At 45.8% G+C, this 25,003-nt stretch overlaps 2 protein-coding genes across 2 annotated transcripts; both read right to left on the bottom strand.

Moving 5' to 3' along the window:
* Positions 1–16,723: 16,723 nt before the first annotated feature.
* On the bottom strand, positions 16,724–22,254 carry LOC117857545 (tryptophan aminotransferase-related protein 3). Its single transcript, XM_034740263.2, has 5 exons — positions 21,241–22,254; positions 18,289–18,595; positions 17,883–18,175; positions 17,508–17,794; positions 16,724–17,423 (listed from the first exon to the last, which is right to left on the bottom strand). Exons 1-5 carry the CDS (start codon positions 21,600–21,602, stop codon positions 17,200–17,202), a joined length of 1,473 nt encoding a protein of 490 aa, XP_034596154.1. The 5' UTR covers positions 21,603–22,254; the 3' UTR covers positions 16,724–17,199.
* Positions 22,255–22,391: 137 nt separating this feature from the next.
* On the bottom strand, positions 22,392–24,676 carry LOC117857544 (alliin lyase). The gene is made up of 5 exons (XM_034740262.2): positions 24,297–24,676; positions 23,687–23,993; positions 23,304–23,596; positions 22,929–23,215; positions 22,392–22,834 (listed from the first exon to the last, which is right to left on the bottom strand). Exons 1-5 carry the CDS (start codon positions 24,647–24,649, stop codon positions 22,599–22,601), a joined length of 1,476 nt encoding a protein of 491 aa, XP_034596153.1. The 5' UTR covers positions 24,650–24,676; the 3' UTR covers positions 22,392–22,598.
* Positions 24,677–25,003: the final 327 nt, after the last annotated feature.

The following is a 25,003-nucleotide window of genomic DNA, read 5'->3' as shown; positions in this document are numbered from 1 at the left end:
GCCATGGATACCCGGGAATACAGAGACTACAACTACCTAAAAACTGCACAGGATTCAACCTGTCAACAAGTAAAAGAAATTACTAGCGCCTTTCACACAATTCAACGTTCACTGATTGACATTAAGTGCTACAACCAGGTACGTACTGATAAATTTTGAATCCTACATGTGAGTTTGACTTGCCTACTCACAACCTTGTAGCCTGAAGAGCAGATCAACGAATTTGGTTTGGCACGACAGAATGTAGCACAAGGGCGACTGATTTCAAGCACAGTCGGAGAGGCACCTAGGCCAATTGATGAAAAAGTAAGTAAGTTCTATGATCATGATACTAATCCAGGTCCCTATGATAGCACAAAAAGGAGGCGAGGCGAGTCGGATAAACCTGATGTAAAGAAAGGTAATATGAAGTGTTTCCAATCTAACATTTGACATTAATTCATATCGGTAACTGATACTATGTGATGATGTGATTGCAGAGTTCAGCTGTTTCATGGATGAATTTCTTCAAGTTATGAATATAAACAGAGGCAACGATGACGATATCCTTATCAAAATAAAGGGTATTGTATTAACAAGAAGATGACGATATCATTATCAAAATAAAGGGTATTGTATTAACAAGAAAGGAGATTCACACTTTGACTATAAAGTATGACTACGACTCTTTCAAAAAATGTTTAGATGACAAGGTCTGTCCTTAAACATTGTTCATTTACTTGTTGTTTAAGATACCAACATTAAGATGTGAAGTGGAGTGTCATTTAAGTACCTTGTTCTTACTGTCCTGATCAATTAATGGTTCTGTTGCTTCTGTATTATATTGCTCTATGTCAGTTGGCACCCCCAGCTACAATAAAATAATGATGCATCAAAACTTTAATTAGTAATTAGATAGGCAAGCTCATGCAGATAATTATTGTATCATGCAGATAGTAGATGCACGCATACATGACATGTGGGGGAAGATCCCGGACGACAAACGGATGTTCACCAATGTTTACCTGGAGAACACGCACATTCCTGCAAGGTTCCAGTACACACAGAGACATGAGGCTGAGCTATGTGAAGAAGAAAAAATGCACAGGCGCGCAGTTGCATTTAAATACGTCAGTCATGAAATGGTAGGACATATTTACTTAACTGCTAGTCAATACTTTCATGCGTTCAATACTGACTACAACATTTGTAGGTATTTCTCCCAATGCGTGTGCAGACACACTGGTTCTTGATGGTAGTGAACGCTTATTTGCGAACTGTACAAGTATTGAACTCCGACAAACAATTCGTTGCAAAAATAGTGCAACAAGTCAGGAATATGGTGAGGTTTAAGTATGCTTTGTACTGTTCCATTTTGATTGCACATTATGAAATAACATTATATGAAATAGGTTGAAGGCTTGCACTGTTATTTGGAGATCATTCAAAACGACGAGAAGGAGGACTACCATCGGTGGAAGGATTTTAATATCAAGACCTGGGACATCGACATGCTCGGTGGATTACTGCAACAGGAGGACAGGACATCATCCGGCCTATTCATGCTCAAGTACATGGAGCACTGGAATGGTTACAGACTACAAAAAGGCTTCACACGATACCTTATTGATGAGTTTAGATCTAAGCTTGCAGCTATACTGGTGAACTCGGTCTTCAATGAGGAGCAGACTATGAAGGGATCCCCTGAGATCTAGTTCGACTCTTACAATTTAAAAAGTTATCTTCAGTTTTAGTTCCTACAATTTAAGTGTACTGCTATTCAGTGTGTTACATGCTCATTATCGCAAACAAGTCTGCAAACAAAGAATTCACGAAACACACATTAAGCATCCTGACCTTGTCCTTGCCCGGGGAGGGGATAACACACAGGAGGGCGGCGAGCTGGGAAGGGTGCGTACTTGGCCTTGCCCGTGGAGTCCTGGACGCTGGTGCGGAGCCGCCTGAGGTCGTCTGCCTGGTCGGCGCCGGCGGCAGAGCTACTGCTGCTGCTTGGGGTCGGGCTCCCAGGTGAGCGAGTCGAGGGAGACCGGCGCGAGCCCTTCCCCGGCATGCGCGGGTGCGGTGCGATGCGGGGTGAGGGGGCGGCGCGATCCAGAATGGAACGGGGGCGGCGTGAATGAGGGGGTGAGGGCGGAATGAGTCGGGCGGAAGGGATCGTAGGGTTCGTAGAGGCATGAGGTGTTGTTGGGCCGGGCCGTTTCTCAAATTCGGCCAAGTACGGGCGAAATAAACTGACAACTATATTATTGCATGTAACACCATCTATAAAGTTTATAATTTATGATAATATAAAAAAGAAAATAGTTTGTGACAATTTAAGTTTCATAATTCAAAAACAATGATATACTTTGTTTCAATTTTTAAACTTACATGAAAACTTTATTGATGACCTTATAGTTTGTGTCATAATTCAAAAACCATGATATAGTTTCATAATCCATGTAGTTTGTGTCATTATGTTCATGTTAGATGAAGGTGCGTGCTTTGTGACTTGTGGTCTTCAAGAGTACATGTATGGCCATGTAGGGGAACATGGTACATAGACAATTGCATGGCAAGTCAAATGGGCTAACAAGGTGCTACTGGTCTAATCTCACTTTTGGTGGTGGTATTGCGTACTACCTACAATGCCATGTAGAGGAACATGAGACATAGGCAAATGAATGACAGGCCAAAGGTGCCAAACAGTTTTGACTGACATAGTGACATGTCAAGTAGCTGTCGGGAGCAAAATGTGGTACATGCCACCTTCGAAAACCTATATACAAACTTAAGCTCATAATTTTGAAATTACATGAATTTACAAAAAAATGGTAACATTCCAAAAAATTACTAATGATTTTGGCTATGCAAAATTATTGAGTGTTTATATACTAAAGTAAGGATAAATATTGCAAAATAAAAAAGTTAAAAAAAATGGCGACTTAAAAAAATTCGTCAAGGAGATCGAACCCATGCTCTTTTAAGCCAAAACCCACTGCCTAATCCACTGGGATACTAGAGTACATTTATTACATGTGCATTAATAAATTTATTTGTACCCTTCATCCGACCCATGTTGTACCCTTCATCGGTTCTCGTTGGCCTTCAGCCGTTTGCCTCCCGAGGATCGGAAGAGGAACAGCATCTCCAGGATGGAGGTCAGCTCTGTGCCGAGTAGGCCTGCAGGCTGCAGTTAACTGGCTATACGGCCATGGTAGCGAGTACAGCGTCTGCGCGTGTTTCTTGTGTTCTGATTCTTGAATCGTTCAGCAATGTACTTCCAGCTGATGGAGCAGACGCTATAGTACTTACTTACGAACCCCGGAGAGATTCGTGGCAGGGGACAATCTTGGGGCCTGTTCGCTTCCGCTTATTCAGTCGGCTTATCAGCCACCAAACAGTATTTTTCTCTCACAACAAATCAGCCGTTTCAGCTTTTCAGCCGGCTTATAAGCTGAAGCGAACAGGTCCCTTATCTGTGGTGCCCCTGTGCCGGGGAAAGAAAGCTGCGTCGCGTTGAGGCCACGTCGTACAGGGAGTGCGCCGCGACAGGAGGAAGCCAGGGGAGCGTGTGTGGCGGGGCCATCGTATCTCGCGGGGATCGATGTGGACTAGTTTATTAATTAATGATACGATACGGGCCGGTCAGCGACAGCACGTAATGTAAACTAACTCTTCACGTGAGGATATCACAGCACGTAATTTAAACTAACTCTTCACGTGAGGATATCACAGCACCTAATTTAAAATAACACTTGACGTGAGATAATAAAAACAATCTTGCTTCACACGGACAACAATCTTGGTTCACATGGACATCTCTGGCCTTCTCTGGCTTGTCAATCTTGCAGCAGCCAGGAAGGGTAGAAGGCAGCTGCAGCGGTAGGAAGGTAGCAGGCAGCGGCAGTTTACCATCTTGCTCCACATTAGACAACTCAGCCACCATGGATGTGGACGGAGCTACTTCTTCGGTGCCACCCATCAATCCTGACACACAAGAGCAGGACCATACACCACCTGCGCAACATAAGGAGCATGCACCACTTGCGCTAATTGATCCAATTACATCTCTCCCATTCAATCTAGTAAGTTCAATCTCATCTGTAACGATAAAGTTTATGATTAGTTTTATCAATATGACATGACATGTAAAAAAACTGAACAGGACCAGATTCATTCAACCAATTTTGAGCCACCAAGGTAGATCAAGAAGCAACCAAGCTCTACAAGCCGTGTAAGTCTTCCTGCCTGCTATGAAAAACAACTTAGAAGGAACTAGTGCTACAAGCTGCCACTGGTCAAACTCATAGTCTTCATACAAACTCTCACTGCAAATAGACAGATTACCACATTAGAGTTATGTAACTACGACATAACTTTGAAAACCGATTCTAGACTTAACCAAAACTGTGATGTGCATGAGCTTGTTCAAGACATATATACTCATATCGTTAACAAGGATATTATTGTTCAAAGCTAAATACAATTAGACAAAAGGGAAATGTATCAGAACTTACCTTCTTGATAAGAAGAATGTGGAAAAAAAGAAGTTGGGCAATCGGGAGTGAAGCGACCATGGCTAGGATCCTACATGATGCCTGTGTCAACAAAGATCAATAATTTAACCAATATCTCAAGAAAGATTGGTGAAAAGAGCTGGCTAATTTAATAACCTTTGAACTATTCAGTATCTGAAAGTAGGATGACAGTTCATACCACCACAATCACGAAAGGCACTAAAGAGAAGCTGCTCGTGTTTTACCGTTGCATTTGGTAGATCGGAGGATGTTTAGGTGACTTAGGGTTAGGTTAGTGATTTGAATTTTGAATGAAATGCAATGGTGTTTTGTGTTAGATGATACGTAGTTCATACGCAATTGAGTCTCTGCCCGCGATATTGACGTGTAGAACTTGTCGATTTAGGTATGTATTCATTGAATCGTATAGTGCAATGTATATGTGTATTTTTTGTTTGCAATTTGTCCAATATATGTAATGTGTGTAGTTGATATGTCGAATATGTGCAATGTGTAGTGTATATGACATGGTGAAATGTTTGTATTTTGTAGATGGATCGTTTAGTTCGATTTTTTGATGGTGGTGTTGTGAAACAAAATGGGGAGTCAGAGAATATGAATGAGTCAATTGAATTCTTCGATGGTCCTCCAAGTTTTAGTGATTTAGTTGACCGTGTAATGAGGAAGTATGGATGTAGAGTGGATGAGATCAGTTTGAGAGGTCGTTTTGATTGTGGGAAAGCTAGAGCTCATTATGTTCTCATGAAGTTAGCATCCGATGCGAATTGGAAGCACTATAAGGATGTTGTGCATGAAGCTAATGTTGCATGTTTGGAGGTTATAGTCGAAATTGTTCGTATGCCTGGCCCAAATGTTGTCATGAGGGAGGAAGTGGCGGTAGTGAACCACAATGGTACCCAGGAGTCAGAAATGTTGCATCACGTGTTAGGTGAAACAGAACGTGATTTTGACTTGGCTATTGCTAATGATGATTTTCCCAATAACATTTTTGAGAGGGATGAAGCAAATATAGATGTTGATAATGTCTCTATGGGTTCCGAAGATTGTGAATTGGTGGAAGATGGGGTAGTAGGTGTGGAGGTAGAGGAGGAATCACTATTTGAGAGTGGTGGGCATGAATATGAGAACGTCGGGGTAGAAAATGAAGAGGATGGACCGCAATTTGACACCGCAACCGTGCATGATGTAGAAGGCATTCGTCGTATGGACGATTGTTTTTCTTACACCCAGTATGAGTTGCGGTTGTTAAAAGAACGTGATGTCGAACTACCATCCGTTCCCAATGATAAGGACATAAGTATGGTTCACAAAGCAATATGTGAATCTAGTATGGTGAATGCCGAAGGGACGTCCATTGGTTAGAGTCCAGTGATTAAGAAGGGGATGAAGTTCAATAGTCTTGAGGAGCTGAAGTTTTTCTTGGCTGACTACGCGGTGAGGTTACATAGACCTTTTAGCGTAGTTCACTCTGACAAGAACTTAAGATACAATGTGATGTGCAAGCAAGGATGCCATTGGCGTGTATGGTCTCGGCTAATATCAAGCACCGGACAATGGAGAATTTCAAATGGTGTGCAACCGCATACTTGTCGGTCGTCACAGCCGAAGCGAGAGCATGTACAGTGCACAGCAAAGTACCTTGGACGGCGTATCCTAGGCATTATCCGTAAAGACAGCGAGACATCGGTGCCATCACTCGTGGAGTCCATCTTCATCTTTAGTGGGTACCGTGTGAAGTATTCGAAGGCTTGGCGGGCGAAGCAACACGCTGTTGCCCTGCTTTGGGGCGACTGGAAGGAGTCGTACGGCATGGTTCCTAGGGTACTCTCAGCTATGACCTACTACAATCCCGGAGTTAAATGGTGCATCGACTCATGTGGCATGATGCTTCCTGACAATGGAATTTTGAAGCATATACTGCAAAGGGTATTTTGGTGCTTCCCTCAATGTAGTGAGGCATTTCAACATTGTCGTCCTGTGATACTTGTGGACGGTACATTCTTGACTGGCAAGTACAAGGGTACATTAATGATGGCAGTTGCTGTAGATCCAGAACAACAGCTTGTGCCTCTTGCTTTTGCCTTGGTCGAGAGTGAGAATAATGAGAGTTGGTCATGGTTTATGAAACTTGTTCGGGTACATGTTCTTGGACCTTCACGGATAGTGTGTATGATATCAGATAGGTATCATGGGCTCCTAAATTGTGCGAAGGACCACATTGATGGTTTTCCACCGCTTGTGCATAGGTGGTGCACGAGGCACTTTGCTGCCAACATGTCGCGTCGGCAGAAGAGCAATCGTGTGATTGGAAAATTGAAATTATTATGCAAGGTTCATACAGAGAGAGAATTTTGTGAGAAGTTAGAAGATTTAGTGAAGGACTTGAACGACGACGCAAAAGAATGGTTGAAGGGTGAAATGGAGGACAAGGATAAATGGGCGCAGGCTTTCGATGAGGGAGGGATGCGTTGGGGTATTATGACCACGAACTACTCAGAATCACTCAACGGAGTTTTCAAAGGCATCCAAAGTAGGCCCGTCGCTGGAATTATTGAATACACATTCGAAAAATGCAACGCCTACTTTGTGAACCGATGGCGAAAGGCACATGAAATGTTGGATCAAGGCTATAGAATTGGGCAAGTTGCAGATGATTATTTATCAGAGGCTGAGCTTAGATCCGTGCACCACTTAGAAGAACCGTATGGGCCAGAAAGGATGGTGTATTCTATAAGAAGTTACGGTACGACTAACATTGGGGGTGAGAGTCATGGAGGCCGACACTACAGAGTGGATCTGCACGAAGTTTCGTGCACCTGCAATGTTCCTCAATTGTTGCACCTTCCATGTTCACACTTCATTACAGCTTGCAAGGCAAGATGTCTTAACTATGAAAGCCCCTTGTACATGTCACCGTTATACGTTTCGGATTGTGCAGCGCGCTCCTGACGCCCCACCCCCCTGGCCCGAAACCTACTGAAAGTTTACTAAAAATTGGCGCGGCAGCGCACTCCTGCCGTGCCAGGCCTCCTGGCGCGGCAAGGCCCGCCACCACCACCCGGCGAAACCTACTGAAAGCGTGTTTAACTTGGCGCGACAGCGCACCCCTGCCGCGCCAGGCCGCCTGGCGCGGCAAGACCGGCCACCCCCCCCGGAACCCTACTGAAAGTGTATTGCAGTTGGCGCGTCAGCTCACTCCTGCCGCGCCAAGCCGCCTGGCGCGGCAAGCCCCCCCCCACCCCCCAGCTGGAAACCTACTGAAAGTTCGTTTCGTTTGGCGCGGCAGCTAACTTCTGCCGCGCCAGGCCGCCTGGCGCGGCAAGGCCCTCCCCCGGCGGAACCCTACTGAAAGATCGTTTCGGTTGGCGCGGCAAGGCCCACCCCCCCACCCCCCACGAAACATACTGAAAGTTCGGTTCGTTTGACGCGGCAAGCCCCCTCCCCTACCACCAGCGCATTTCTGCTTCGCCAGGCGGAGTGGCGTAGCAAGCCCGTGGTTAGGATAGAGTAATGTTTATTAGTAGGCCCGGTAATTCTGACTACATTTAACACAAGGCAGAGGGTACTAACAAGACGCCCACAGAGTGTTCTGCAATAGGATTAGATCAGACCGGTGCGCAATCATGGATAAGAAGAACACACACATGCATTAAATGTTAGGGGTACGTATTGCCCCATTCGTACTTCATCTTCTACTATTATTGCATCACAAATGCCTTCATTTTCTTGCCTTTCTGACACAGGAAGTACTCACTGCAAAGGGTGGATCTAGAAGAGAGTAAAAATGGGGCTGAACTAGCATCCCAATTTGCTTGCACTTGTGGTCCATCATGCACAGGTGCCTCAAATACCTTTCTTCAACTTTGGCAAATGAAACGATTGGTCACTTTGGCAGTGTACTTCTCCGGCCCACTGCAAGTACACCCGCTCTACCAGCGCTATGCCTTCCTCCTCCTCCACCGTCCACTCCTCCTCGTCCTCCATCCAAATCATCGATCCCATCGAAGCTACTACTATTTCTTTCACACTCTAACGCACAACGCATGCACGCCAGTCTCGTGCAGTCGCGTCGCGCCTATAGAACCGGGCCACTGCCCTCTGCTCTTCCTTCCTGCAACTTGACCGAAAATCTACTCGATGGTGTTCCTTCGTACGAGAATACGAAGCGTCCCACCGCCCGCCGCCCCATCACCCTCTCGGAGAGTAAACTTTGATGTGTTTGGACATAGTTCTCTCGGAAATGAAAATAGTTTTTGAGAACTAATTGTAGTTCCTAGAATAAACATAAATATAGTTTTCTCATAAAAGAACACAGTTTTCACAGCTACAGAGAAACATGATCCAGCTACATCAACACGTTCATCTAGTCCGAGTCACCTTCGTATAGTAACTCGTCATCATCATCATCATCATCATCATCATCATCTCCGGCAACAACAACTCCCTTGCCTTTCTTATCGACATTAACCTTACCAACAGGTAAATCGGCAACAATAGCCTTCATCGTCTCCATTTGTGCCTCTTCCGCTTTTTGTTGTAACTCTTCCATTTCAATCCTTCTCTTTCTTGCCCTAACTTGCTGCAAATATTCTTCCCATGAACCCTTAGGGTATTTCACATTCGGATCAACCACATAACCTAAGCGATCTCTTTCCTCCCTCAACCTTTGTTTCTCCAACTCCCTCTCCTCCTGCAACTTCCTCCTATTTTCTCTCTTCTCATTTTCAGTTAGAGGTCGTGGATACTTGGATCTATTTTGCCTCCAATACTTAATAATAGTTTCCCTTGCATAAAGTCCTTCAGGTTCCACTCCAGTCTCATGCACCATATCTTGATATATTTTCCCCCAAAGCAATTCGTCGTCAGGAATAGGCACATCATACTCCTTCCTAATCTTTTCTTTAATTTCTTGTTGTTTCCTTGACTTCCATGGTTCCGATGTATTTTCCAACTTTAATAACAAATCATATCGACCACAAAAATCTTCCCAATCACATGTCCTTCCCTCCTGCAACAACAATTCAATATTCTTACAAATTTGAAACAAGTTCCAACCTTCATAACACATAAGAGACGAGTAGTTACTAACCCAGTAATCGCCATGTGCATTTCCACAGAACGAACCATATCCAAGTTCAGAAGGCACCACACCTTCTGTTGCCAATATACCACACTTGCATCTATCACTAGGAGAGGACACACATGGCCACGGTGCCTTTCCACTTTCGAACTCCCGCACTTGCTCCTCTGTTGGCCACATTGCCATTGGACCGTATATATACTCATTGAAATCACACAACGGCCACCCATCCTGCAAAAAACCCGTGACGTGAACTACTCATATGTAAAGTAACTACAAAATGCTGCTCCAACTTCCAAGCAATAACATCAAGTAAAAGTATGAACAATATACTGCAAAATTATAACTGCTAGCTAAACGACATACTAATATTCTCGTAATATACTTACATGAGTCTTTAGGGAGCATTGAAAGAATGGAGTAAACTTAGGTGGATCCCCTAAGTTAGAACGCATAAGCTTAGCAGGAACACCACACTTGCACATGGGAGAATCCCTCACATGCCTACAAGCAGCCTCCTGCTTCTCCTCCTCGGTCATCCTAGGTGGGTTTGGTGGAGGAGGAACCCAACGCCTAAACTGATGGTATGGTTTAAGCTCTGTGCTATGATATGGGAATAGGCGGATCCTAGGATCATATTTGTCGGGTCCATCGATCCACTGAAAGAAATCACAAGGTGCGGCAGGCATTGTATCAAAAGTCCATTTGCATACATAGAAGGCTCTTCCGGCTGTCTTTGGATGCCTTGATTGTTTCACCTCTGCTTGCGCGCCACATCTACAAAGAGGTACCGGAAGGGCAGGAGGTATGGGACCAGCACCATTGGACTCGCCCACATAACGCACATACCACCTACGCCATTTGTATTCACAACCAAACGACGCCATCTCACCTGGAAATCAAGTGCAACAAATTTAATACACAAATAAACTTTACACACGTAATCCATACGAGCTATAAACATCATTTTGATAAAATGTAAACACTCGATCTACAAAATACAAACACTGAAACATATCAACTATAGCAACTATATTAACGAACAAAAATATGAGACTAATTAATTGAAGATATAAAAAAAATACATGTCATGTAAACCACAAATTTGGATGAATATATACCTAAATCGAAGCATTCAACAAGTTCTACACGTCAATATCGCGGGCAGAGACTTAATTGCGTATGAACTACGTATCATCTAACACAAAACACCATTGCATTTCATTCAAAATTCAAATCACTAACCTAACCCTAAGTCACCTAAACATCCTCCGATCTACCAAATGCAACGGTAAAACACGAGAAAAAGTAGGGGAATACCATCCATACGAAGCAGGGATCGATTTTCACTACTTTTCCCCACCCAAATCGTCAGATTTTGGGTGGATTTAGGGGTGGGGCGGTAGGGGCCGGCGCTACAAGGTGCTGGTGTGTGGGGTGTCTGGAGGAGGAAGAAAGGAGGGAGGGAGGAGGAAGGGAGCTGGCGCGCGGATTTAGTGCTGGCCCTGCCGCGCCAGGCGGGCTGGCACGGCGAACGCCCGCCCACATCAGCGCCCACCTGGCGCCGCGACTGGCCGCGCCAGCGTGGCAGGGCCGCCGCGCCAGTGCAGGCGGTCTGGCACGGCCAAAAGGGTCACACCGCGCAAATAAAGTCCGGGTGAGGTTATTTTTAAAAATAAAAAAAGGGTTAAAAATAAAAAAAAGTTCCCCGGCAGTGATGATCAAAACCATCTACACATTTGTCACAAACTCTGCAATGCTTGCTATAATTCAACACCTACAAAGGAAATAGCAGACTATTAATATGTTTATTGAAAAAAAACATAGATCAACACCAATTACAAGAAACATACCTGAACTTCACATAAGCTGCAAAAAAACATCCCTTGTTATGTTCCCAGTACCAGTTATGTTCCCAGGATATGGGCCAATTTTCTTTCTGAAGCAACTCTAATTATTATTTTCCTTCAGGGTACATGTAAATGCTCGCAGAAATTACTAGTAGAGATTATAAGCATGTTGAACCAAGAACAAAAGGATGCTATTGAGAAAGCAGGATTTGGTTCTTTACTTAAGCTTAAGGACATAGAGATTCGACGCGAGCTATGCAAGGAGATTGCGTACAGTTTCGACTTAGACAAAGAAGAATTCAACATTCAAGAAAACAAGGTGAAAATATCCATCAAAGATGTTGAGCATATACTAGGCTTTCCATCCCAAGGCGATGAAATAAAGGAGCATCATTCATCGGAGTTGAGGGAATATTTAAGCAAGAACAAAACCTATGGTGATGACTTTATTCGCATATTTGTGCTGTACACCATTGGTTTCTACTTGTGCCCAACACTACAGCCATACGTCAAATCAGATTATCTTGGGCTCGTTGAAGAAATTGATAATATCAAGAACCTGAACTGGAGCAGCCTGGTTCTTAATTTCTTGATCAGAAGCATACGGGAATACAGGGAGGTAAAGGCAGCTAATCTTAAAGGGAATCTAGTTCTTTTGCAGGTATGTACATTGCATATATTGAAAAAAGATTCATGACACTATGTTTATATTCACAGCAAACACTACTACAATTTTTTTAACTACAGGTCTGGTACTGGGAGAAGGTGTCTATGTCTCATATGTACCCTACATTAGAACATCCTGGAGGGGACAAACCACTTATGCAATATTGGGACGAAAAGAGAGCTAAAGAACGATGCAAACTAGCACGCAACCATCATTTTGGGGAAGGGAAGGTAAAAGTATATCGAACATCAGTAACCATGTCATTACTTTATAGAAATCCCAGCAGTTACTAACAAAATCCTTCTTTCTATTCTATGTCAGATTGTCCATGACATTACAAGACATAAACATAACAACTCATGCTCAATCCCCTAATGCCACACAACATCAGAACAATCGGACAAGGGACAAGCTGATAGCAATCACAAAATTATGCAGGAACTTCAAGTGTTCATTACCAATCAGTACAGGTTACCATCAAATCAAATTGATGACAGGTTCAATGCACTTAACAAGCGGTTCGATAATGTAATACAAGAACAACGTGTAAGTCTATTATCATATTATTAGGCATACCTTCATTCAGTTCCGAGCTCGACTACCATCATTTGCAGCCGTTGCGAACTTGCAGGAATCAAGGGTAGTGGTACAACCTACAAATGTCGTGCTTGAGGCGACGGACACACATATAGGCAAGCCTGAAATAAACATAAAGGAGAATAAGGCACAACCAAAGCACAAAACTACAGCGAGGAATCCATCGAATCGTCAAAAAAAAACCCATCCAACAAACAAACATCCAGTATGAGTACAGTATTGGCACAAAACGTCATCGACCCAACAAGAACAAGGAAAAAGAAGAGATCCCAGATGTTGCGATACCTGATGAACCACTATCAACTGATAGCACGTCAAATGGTACTACTCCGTGCGAATTTCTTTACCAATACATAGATAATATTAGTCATCTAACTATTATCCGCAGAGTATTTGATCAATGCAGATGAGTTGTCCACTGTCCAGTACATCAATTCAACATCACAGGATAAAGTTTTGTTGATATTGGTATTTACACAGCAACAAAGAAGGATCTAGAGTGCCTTCTCAACAGTGAAATGTTCCTGAATGATTAGGTTAGTATATCTCTACATAAAAATGTTCCTATTTCAACAATACAATCTAATGAAGTTTAACTTGCAAGTAAAGGTTATGAATGCTTACATCCGAATACTAAAAGCACAACCTAGTATCAACGAAAGGGAAGATGGATATGCCTATCTAGAGACAACTTACAATGCCAACATGATATGTGGGGATACCATCGCTTCATTACGAAATAAAGAAGAAGGCAACTTCCGTTTATATCGGACATTAACTTATCTCAACAATGACATGGTACAGCTTGCATCCTATTACAGCTATAAATGGTTGATTTGGCGCAGGCAAACATCTAACGAAATAAGTTTTTTAGGTCTTCTTTCCAATCAACATTAAAGATTGTCATTGGTATTTGGTGGTCATCAATGGTCGTAAGGGTGTCGTTCATGTACTTGACTCCAAGGGGACTGCCACTCGCCGGCCACAACTACATGGTGATACACTAATAATCTGGTACCGACTACTTAATAACAAATTATACATGATTACCTCAACCACTGATGATTCTATTGAACTCAGTTGCAAGGGTTGCAGAACCGTATGACACGCCTTGCAGACCTGCAATTGATCAAAGATCATAGGTGGAAGGACACCCAAGTTAAAGAATGGACAGTCATTGAATGCATCAAAAAGACAATCCAGACTGACCAGTACAAGCACATCAACACCTGTCAATATACTCGGGTTCCCATAATTAGTACTTCCTAACTTGTGTAAATACCAAATAAACTCGCAGTGCATCGTGTGGACTATTCACGGTTAAATTCATGGAGCTTTGGACCGGAAACAAATTATCTTCCTTATTCACATAGGTAAGTTGAACAACACAAATTCAGCAACCCAATCTATGCCCATCTTACATTACAGCTAACAGGCATTTGTATTCATTATATGCAGAAGGATGTGACTAATTTCAGGCTCAAGCTAGCTGTCACATTGGTTAACTATACGTGGAACAAAGTGAAGGGAAGTCCAGGATACAAAGCTACCAATGCCGAGGAGACATACACGATGCAAGACAATGAAAAATAGATTACATTCCATTTTTTCCGTGTTTTACTTCATTATCTATGATGATCGAGTATTTCAAACCAATGAAGTTCTTTTCATTTCTATGTGCAGATCCCTAGTTTAGATGTTAATAGGAACATATCATATACCTCAAGGTAGTTTAACTTTTGTTTTCCCTGAATAACAACGCATTTCTATGTCCCATAATCAGTTGTCTTCAACCTTACCACAGAGTTTATTTAATCTTCACAACCTTATCGAACTTGATATCTCAAACAATCACTTAATCGGTACTCTCAAAGCTGATATAGGAAGCTTGAACACACTAAACAAGTACCTAACAAAGCTTCCGGAAACTAGAGCAGGAGCAGATGATGTGTTTTTCCTTAGAAACACATGTCCTGCCTTCATTCCTTCTCAAGTGGCAGGTACTGAATCATTCAACTGTATCTGTGTCAGGTTAGCAATTTCAGCTCCCTGGGCCAAAACAGAAAGAATGATAGTTACCAGGTCAGCTATTCCAGTTCTATGGGCCAATAATAGTAGTTCAGAATTTATTTTTTATAAAAAATAAGCAATTTTTCTTATACTGCCTTCTCTAACATTTATACTATGCACTCATCTAGTCATCTTGAACTGTATAATGTATCCCTTCGCTACAACTACAAGTTTATCAGGACACACCAACTGCCCTACAGGTCTAGAACAGCACCTATTTCCTCCCGGTCCTCACCATCTGCGCTATTTTTTTCAAAAAAAAAAGAACCATCTCAAGCGTAAAAGAATTACACCTATTACCTCATTTAGCAAATTCTGAAAACTCATAATTGGATAAACAATCACCAGAGCTACTGTTAGTTTCTACATCACAGAGGTGCCTGCCTAAATCATGCTAGTGAATTCTTTCATTTCTTCAGATTACTAAAGCCTCTTCATTGAAGCAAGCTTGCAGTGATTCAGAGCAGCACCGGTTCCTTTCCTAGAATCAGTAAGCAGCACAATAACCATACCTCATCTGAATCGGGTACTTCGGGAAGAGCTCCGCGAGGATCCGGCACAGCTCGCCGCGGTGCAGAGTCCGCTCGGCACAGACTGGAAAGGAGGGAGGAGGAGGAGGCGGTAGCGGACTGGAAAGGGCTAGCGGCGGCGGCGGTGGTGGCAGGGGGCCGACCAAGATCGACGGAAGGTGGCGCGGAGGTGGCGGCGAACTGGAAAGGAGGGAGGAGGAGGAGGAGGAGGAGGACGAGGACAAGGACGAGGACGAGGCGGCGGCGGACATGAAAGAGCTGGCGGCAGCGGTGGCCCAAGCGAGAGCGACGGGAGGCGTCCAGACGGCGGGCGGCGGGTGGGAGGCGGCGGCGGCCGAGCGATGGGAGGCGGCCTGCGGCCTGGAAAATCCGGAGGCGGGCTGGCGGCGGGAGGCGGCGTGGGTGCGGGAAAAGCCGAAGGCGACGCGCATACCCTAAGCTGCGTAGTCGCCGCCGCCCGCCGCTTGGTCACCGCCGACCGTTGGAGTCTCCGCCGCCCGCCGCCGCAGAGTTGCCGCCGCCGCCCCATTTCAACCCTAGGTACCGTGGAGCAGCAACGCGGCGCGCATCTCCTGAACCGCGGAGTCCCCGCCGACCGCCGGAGTCTCTGCCGACCGCCGAATTCTCCGCCTACCGCCGCCGGGGAGTCGGCGCCGCCACCCCGTTGCAACCCTAGAGGAGCCTGCGACGGATTGGAAATGAGGAGGCCCAGTCGCAACCTCCGACTGATTGGAAATGAGGAGGAATAAAAATAAACAAGATTATAATTAACAAAGATTTCATTTGATCTATTACAACATTGTCATTTAACATCTTTCCAATAATACCCTTATACTACCCATACTACTCATGCATACTACCTATACTATAGCTTAAGATTTTAGTAGTATACAATTAATCTCAACCGTTGGATCCTTCCATACGAGTCCTTTTCAAACAGTAGTATAGGGTAGTATTATCCACCGTAAAGGAGCTCAAATTTCTTTGGCGTCCTACGATGCATTTCAAATTACACCTATCTGTGAGATCCCCATGGAATGCTTCTCACCGATCACCATGCGCGAACTCTGAAGGAGAAATTTTCGGCCAGGAAGGTAGAAGTTTGCTCGTATTTCTTCATTGATGTTTAGTATCCAGTGATGGAGCTAGAATCAAGTTAGTTGAGGGTAGTGACGGAGGCAGAGGTTGTGGGTTGGGGCGGGGGGGGGGGGGGGGCGTCTTCGTTCATCTTCTTCCTCCATCTTTACCTTTTTTTTTCCCTCTTTTTCTTCTCTTCTCCGGCTAGGGGATAAGTTATCAAAGTTAATTCATAGATTAAATATTGTCAACATATACAAGTTATTCACCTCTAAGTCTTAAACATAAGTTATTTTGCGAAGTTCAATTACTCATGTGTTTTTTAGAAAATATTTGTACCTCAAGCAGTTGCACATGCGTTGATGGAGAAGCTATTACATTGTTGCAGTACATAGTGTCCATTCAATTACTATTGACCTATTCCATACACACAATGCACATTTTCTTTCCTATATACTTACACTACATAATGATCTGCGCAGTGAGAGCAATCAACCCGTAGCTGATCATCTCTTGTATAATTTTTTCCAGTCATGCCCAACTATTCCCGCCAGCTCACGCTGAGAAACAATCAACTTTTTCCCTTTTTAAAAAAAGAAACACCCAACTTCTAGTTGACCGTTCAAGTGATTTTGTAGAATAATCATCAACGCCTAGCTGATGATTTCCAGTATCTTATCATGCCCGTTGAGAACTTGTGCTGTACCAATACTCAGCAGCTTATATCACGAGAAACAACAGCTCGGATTTGATCGCCCCGGTATAGTACTTGCCTTATCGGACCAATGAACTTCAGTGGCTATTACCGTCACATAGAGCTGAAACCGGGAGCGTCGTACCTCTCGGCATTGACAAGATCCGTGACCCTCTCCATGAGCGCTTCGAAGTCATCATCCGACTTGAGGAGGCTGATCCTCGTGTACCTGCTGCTAGCCTCGTTTAAGACGCCGGGACGCGTGTTGATCTTCGCCTTCAGCATGGCCTCATGGCAGTCTTCGTCTTCCTCCCTCTCGCACTTCACCCACGCGTAGGCTGCCCACCGAGTGCAGTAACAGGTTCAGTAACGTCGATAAGTGAGCTGCGATGTTAATGCCGATCAAAGCTGAGACGGCTCACCCGGCGATGGGTCTCTGATCCGCTTGAAGTAGGTGCAGTACGCGGGTGCCATCTTCTGGAGGGAGATGCGGCGGGAGCGCGACACGACAGCGTTGAGCCTGCGCCACCTGGTCCTCATCACGCCGTGCCCGAAGGCGAAGATGTCCTCCTCGCCGTGCAGGTTGGCGAGCATGACCTTGACGATCCCCAGCATCCGCAGCTGGGTGTCCCGGGACGCGCCCATGATGCTGTCCTGCACGTACTTGTTTGCCCTCTTGGCCACGTCCTGGTCCCTGATCAGCGCCCACCTGCGCAGCGCGCGCGCGCGCACGACATGCTCATGTCATTCTCCATGCGCAGAGCTGAGACGACGACTATGCAGTAGCGTGCAAGTACCCGAATCTGCTGCCGGCGTGCCCGGAGGGCTTGGACATGGTGAACATCATGACATCCTCGTCGGCCGGCGCCGGGATGTGCGTGAAGTGCGGCCAGTAGTAGGCGTGGTCGACGATCACCGCGGCCGAGCCGCCGAGGACGGGCTTGTAGAGCTGGGCGTCCGGGTTGTTGGGCGACGTGACGAACTCGATGAAGCCATCGGTGGAGTTCCGCGACGCGTTGCCCCACAGAGCCGTGGTCCCGCCCCATCTGTACTCGCGGCCGTCGAACATCTTCGTCTGTGTTCTGTAAGTCTGCAAAGTCGATCAATGGTCGAAACTTAACGATGACTTGTTTGATCCACCCCATCTATGATTCTCTTATAGGCAATGTGCAGTGTAATACGAAAGAGAGGCCGCAGGCTGACCGGGTAATAAGGCGCGGTGGCGACCACGCGGGCCGGTGGCGAGGCGGCGTCGGCGTCCGGGGAGAGCGCGTGCACGAGCGCGTTGATGAGCTGTATGGAGCCGGCGGCGAAGACCACGTGCTTGTCGTCGACGACGGCGTTGCCGACGGCGCTGTGCAGGCGCCGGATCTGGCGCTCGAGCTCGATGGACTGGAACAGGCCGTGGCCGTCGGTGGTGGTGTAGCTCATGCGGTGCCACCCGGAGACCACCACGGCGCCGGCGGACGCGTGGCGCCGCCAGTACGGCTCCAGGAACAGCGGGTTCCCGCTGCGGCAATCATTGGACACACGACCAGCGTGAGCACTCAGCAGTCAGATAGTAGACCTTAGGTACCCCAAAATTCCAACTTTAACATTATCCAAAAAGAAGATTTTCCATCACATCAAACTTATGGTACATGCATAAAGTACTGAATGTAGACGAAATCAAAAACTAATTGCACAGTTTGGTTGTACTTTGCGAGACGAATCTTTTGAGCCTAATTAGTCAATATTTGGATAATAATTCATAAATACAAACGAAATGCTACAGTATACTACAGTGCTAGCGCAATGATTTTAGTTGTCCAAAATCGAGCAATTAAACAGACCCTAAAATAAAGCAACTAGGCACGCAGGGCGTCACGTTTTGCGATGCGGCCAACCATAAATAGTTCCACACTTCCACACGACGGCTAGACCTGCAGTTGACACAAAACGGCCGTTCACCTTCGCCCACTCTCCTGCTGGCTGCCGAGACAATCCCAGGGAGCAGTAAAAGGTACGGACGATTGTTAATCGTCTAATCGATGAGGTCAGGAGCCACGCCTCGGGATAGGAATCTTACTATCTTATCTTGCTATTACTAATTGGAGGTTTCTTTTAAGGCTTCCAGGTAAAACCACCAAGGATTCCTAGGTGGACAGAGAAATTCTAGAAATTCTCATCAAAAAGCAAAACATCAATCGATATATTGAAATCATCATAACCTTTGGATCTATTATGTTTTTCTAAACAATTATCCACCTATGCCATTATGTAAATAGCCTAAAGTAACCCCCTAAATCTACAAATAAATTACCCACCTCTGCCATTATATAAAATAAACTAAAGTAACCCCCTAATCTTCATCCAAATTACCCACTTATGCCATTATAAACAATATTTAAAATAACCCCTAATTTGCAATTGAATTGCCTACCACTGTTCCTTAAAAAACTTAAAGGAACCCTTAAATTTGCATCTATATTACCCAAACGTGCCATTATAAAAAATAACATAGGGTAACCCATCGTTTGAATCAAATAACCTTGATTAAAAATATACAGCAATATATGATTCTAAATCTCCTATATCTTTCACTATTGGTATACGATATAAAAATTAAGGTCTATATGCATGATGTGTGTCACCGCGTATAATGTGTGTCGCCATTTATAAGGATATAAACTGATGAGAATATAGATTTCTATGCTAAAATTGTATCTCAAACATAAAGTTAATTAAACAAATTCAAGCGCATACCTGTGATGCAAAGTGAAAAGTTAAAGATTATAAATGTGGTTGAAAATATTATAGAGTAATTACTAACCATTTATAAGGATATAAGGTGATGAGAATATAGATTTCTATGCTAAAATTGTATCTCAGACTTAGGATTCATTAAACAAATTCAAGCGCATACCTGCGATGCAAAGTGAAAAGTTAAAGATTATAAATGTGGTTGAAAAATATTATAGAGTAATTACTAACTAAAATCTATCACAATTGGATGAAGATATTAAATATATATCTACGTAAGTATTGTGTTCGAATATTTAACAAACAAGAGGTAGCTTATGGTAATAGTTTTGTAGCAATATAGTCTCATTTTTTTTTCATTGGAGACTCCGCATCAGTTCCCACGATACAAGCTAGAAAAAAGGGATAAATTCTCATAAAAATTAAAAACATCAAACACCAATCCTGTAAACTCTAATAATCATAGCCATTGATCTATTATATTTTCTAAAAAGTTACCCTCCACTGTCATTGTGAAAATATTCAAAAATGAGCTCTAAACCTGTATCTAAATTACTGAGATCAACTATTATAAAAAATAATCTAAAGTAACCATAATCTTCATCCAATTTACTAATACACATCATTATAGAGCATAACTTAAAATGTCATTCTAAAATTTTATCTATGTTATCCACGTGTGTCGTTATTAAAAATAACCTAAAGTAAACACCTAAATATTAATCTAATTATCTTCATGTGTATGATACAGAAATGTCAAAAAGTAAACTAATATATGATTCCAAATTACCTATTTATGTCACTGTTAATATAAAAACACTAAGTTAAAGTATATACAGATGATGAGTGCCACCATTTAGACCATTTATACATGTATGTGAGGAATCGATGAAAAATATTGATTTCTATGCTAAACATAATGTATGGAGGATTAAGGTGTGATACAAAATGGAATAAGTACGAATATGGATGAAAATGTGCATAGAGTAATTATTAATTAAAAATCAATTAGAACTGGACAAAGATAGGTACATATCTATATAAGTATTATGTTGAAGTATTGAAAAATAAGAGAGTAGTAGGTAAACAATTTTAATTATTAGTTAGGAGTTTAATTTTTAAATAATTTTTAAATACAATAGTTTCTAAAAATATTAGCCCGTGCGCATCTCCATGGCGGGGCTAGGATTAGACTTGATCGCTTCCCAATGGAACATTAAAAATCTCAACCAAGTAACCAGCGCATCGTGCATGTCGACGCAGGGTCATCTTCCTTTTTAGCACTACTGCTCCCCGAGCCAACGCCGGACCTCCACTCATGGCATCAGTTGCAAACTCTCCTACTCTTGATGGAAGCCATAGCTAAGAGCCTAAGACGACGGGAAGGCGCCGTGACGACGCCGGGTCGCGTACCTGTTGGCGTCGGCGGTGCAGTCGGGGGTGCGTAGGGAGCAGTCCGGCCCGGCGAAGCAGGCGTTGCACTCGCAGCCGGGCCGCCCGTCCTCGCCGGCGACGCCATCCAGGAACACCTGCCCGTGGCCCGAGCAGTCGACGGCGGCCGCCGCCTCGGCCTCCTTGGCCGCCCGCAGCGCCCAGCTCAGCCCGCAGCCGCTGCTGCCTCCGCCGTCGTGTCCGAGCAACCGCGACGGCGGAAGGAAGTGGTGCGCGAGGAGGAGCGCGTTAAGGAGCAGCGATAAGCAGAGGAGCGCGTGGAGGCCGATGAGGCCGGCAGGTCGCCGTCTCGCCTGCTGCCCTCCACCGGCTGCCGGTTCCATTGGGTGTGTGCGCGTGTGTCGGTGTGTGTCTTTGGCTACGTACAGGCGGGTTCATCTTGGGAGCATGATAATTTAATAAGCAGGCTCAGGTAACCGTCAGGCGTGATGGTGTTCGTGTCACAACCACATGAGTACTGACATGGACAGTGTTCCTTCCCGTGCTGCAGACTCCAGCGGACAAATCTCGGAGAGCCAGAGTATCACGCACTACTCCCGATCCAACAAGGAGTCGGTGTCACATGAAAACTACCTTGTGTGAAACGGATCTTGCCTCGTCTCGTGGGCCCCAGCGCTTGGTGATGATGTTCAGATGTTGGATCGTGCATCGACGGCGACGCCTGCGTCCGCCTTGTACCCATATGCAGTGCAGCCGTGCAGGCAACGGGATTCTCAACCGCTACGTCGTCTTCCCATGGAAACTGGAAAGGCATCGCGGGAGCGTGAGAGAATCCCATGGATTCTTCTCATCGCTCGATCGAAGCGTATCTGTACGCCGCCATACCACTACTACCATTAATAGCTCTTGCGAGAGCGACCATCCATGATAGACGAAGGCATCGCCTTCAATCGGCGAAGCTGTCGCTATCGGGCGGCCCGCGGTTGTCACCACTCGCGTGCCTCTCGGTCCTTATCGTTTTTACCGTTTGATTTTCATTGGGGGGGCCCCCAGTGAGTGACTGTGGAGATAATAATCTCCAAAAGATGAATGGACAGGCACAATTGGAATTACGCTGTCACCGGCCGTAACGTATCCAACGGTCCAGCCAGCAGAGTGATGTGGCACATATGTGTCAGGCAATGCAGATCTTTCGAGTGAAGTACTCAATCCACCTATGGGACGCGTTTTTCACACTACCTGAATCGTTGAGTTTCCAAACGTAAGAAAAACATCTGCAATATGTTCCCAGTTACTCTCCAGGTCAAGCAGAGAGACAGTTATTTTCTGGGTTGAACGTTCCGGCACTTTTGGGTGCCCATGGTCCATGGAAGTTCCCTTTACATTACCAAAGTCGTGGAGCTCGAGGCAGGCTCGTCGTAATTCTCGGCATTGACAAGATCCGTAACCCTCTCCATGAGAACTTCGAAGTCGTCATCCGTCTTGAGGAGGCTCAACCTCGTGTACCGGCTGCTAGCTTCGAAGAGAGCGCCTGAACGTGTGATGATCTTTGACTTCAGCAGCGCCTCGTAGCAGTCGTCGTCTTCCTCCATCTCACACTTCACCCATGCATAGGCTGTCCACCGAGTACAGTTACAAGAGCCAAGAAGTTCAATAGAAAATGCTTTGAGATGCGATGTAGATATAAAAAAAATTGAGTTGCTGCTGACCTGGCGATGGCTCTCTGATCCGCTTGAAGTAGGTGCAGTACTCGGGAGCCATCCTCTGCAGCGAGATGCGGCGGGAGCGCGACACGACGGCGTTCAGCCTGCGCCATCTGGTTCTCATCACGTCGTGCCCGAAGGCGAAGATGTCCTCCTTGCCGTGCAGATTGGCCAGCATGATCTTCACGATCCCCAGCATCCGCAGCTGGGTATCCCGGGACGCGCCCATGATGCTGTTCTGCACGTAATCGTTGGCCCTCTTGGCCACGTTCTCGTCCCTGATCAGTGCCCACCTGCGTAATGCACGCACAGGAGATGTGTCATTGCCTCTCTCTGTCGTCTCTATACAATTATATAATTCGTGAACCATGCTTGACGCACCCGAATCTGCTGCCGGCGTGCCCGGAGGGCTTGGACATGGTGAACACCATGACATCCTCGTCGGCCGGCGCCGGGATGTGCGTGAAGTGCGGCCAGTAGTAGGCGTGGTCGACGGTCACCGCGGCCGAGCCGCCGAGGACGGGCTTGTAGAGCTGGGCGTCCGGGTTGTTGGGCGACGTGACGAACTCGATGAAGCCATCGGTGGGGTTCCGCGACGCGTTGCCCCACAGAGCCGTGGTCCCGCCCCATCTGTACTCGCGGCCGTCGAACATCTTCGTCTGTGTCCTGTAAATCTGCACAATCGATCAATAGTTGTAGAGATTCAACGATGACTTGTTCGATTGACCCCATCTCTGAATATATGTGGAGAGAGGCTGGCTTACCGGGTAATACGGCGCGGTGGCGACCACACGGGCCGGCGGCGAGGCGGCGTTGGCGTCCGGGGAGAGCGCGTGCACGAGCGCGTTGATGAGCTGTATGGAGCCGGCGGCGAAGACCACGTGCTTGTCGTCGACGACGGCGTTGCCGACGGCCCTGTGCAGGCGCCGGATCTGGCGCTCGAGCTCCACGGATTGGAACACTTTTTCAATGTCAGTGGCGATGTAGCTCATGCGGTGCCACCCGGAGATCACAACGGCGCTGGCGGCCGCGTGCCGCCGCCAGTATGGCTCCAGGAACAACGGGTTCCCGCTGATCGAATCGTGCACAGGATGAGAACAGGACCGGCGACAGCAGTCAGATGCAGGGCCAGGAAGCAGGCACGCAAAGCGTCATGGTCTGCGATGCGGCCGAGTACGAACGCGACACAAAAGGACCAGGACCAGGACCAGAATTAGACACAGAGAACAGGATTAATAGACGAGGTTTTAGGATTAATCGTCTCATCGCCGTGTCGGAGCTAGGATTAGACATGATCACTTCCCAACATTTGCACACCAAGACATAAGGTACAGAGTAGAGGCCGATCGAGTAATTCACGCCGGGATCGCGTACCTGTCGGCGTCGGCGGTGCAGTTGGGCGTGTGGAGGGAGCAGTCCCGCCCGGCGAAGCAGGCGTTGCACTCGCACCCGGGCCGCCCATCCTCGCCGGCGACGCCATCCAAGAACACCTGGCCGTGACCCGAGCAGTCAACGGCGGCCACCGCCTCGGCCTCCCTAGCCGCCTGCAGCGTCCAGCTCAGCCCGCAGCTGCTGCCACCGCCGTCGCCGACCGCGCTGAGAACCCGGGACGGCCGGAACAAGTGGTGCGCGAGGAAGACGGCGTTGAGGAGCAGCGACGTGGAGAGGAGGGCGAGGAGGGCAGGTCGTCGCCTTGCCTGCTGCCCTCCACCAGCTGCCGGGTCCATTGCACGTGCCTTTGTCTGTGCAGCGTGCTGGCAGATATAAGAGCATGGATTGTTCAGCGAAGGAGTGGTTGGAAAGCGAGGACGTACAAGCACCACAATCTTCATGATAAACAATACCATGCTCTACAGAGTACTCGTGTCATGTTAACATGGTGGATATGTTGACCCCCCTAATCCCCTATTAACTTTGCCAATTTGTTAATGCTTGCAGTGGAGGATAGGCCCAAATTTTCGTTTTGCTGTTTTGCTTTTTTTTTAACGCTCTCACTTCTCTCACTTTCGTCACTTAACTAAATAAAAGTTTAACTTCCAACCTTCTAAAAATCCTACTATTTTTTATGTAGATAATATAAA

The sequence above is a fragment of the Setaria viridis genome, chromosome 5 (assembly GCF_005286985.2).
Source record: "Setaria viridis chromosome 5, Setaria_viridis_v4.0, whole genome shotgun sequence".
In the NCBI taxonomy this organism is placed as follows: domain Eukaryota; kingdom Viridiplantae; phylum Streptophyta; class Magnoliopsida; order Poales; family Poaceae; genus Setaria; species Setaria viridis.
The sequence above is the reverse complement of the archived record's forward strand: the minus strand, read 5'-3'. Positions and strand labels throughout refer to the sequence as shown.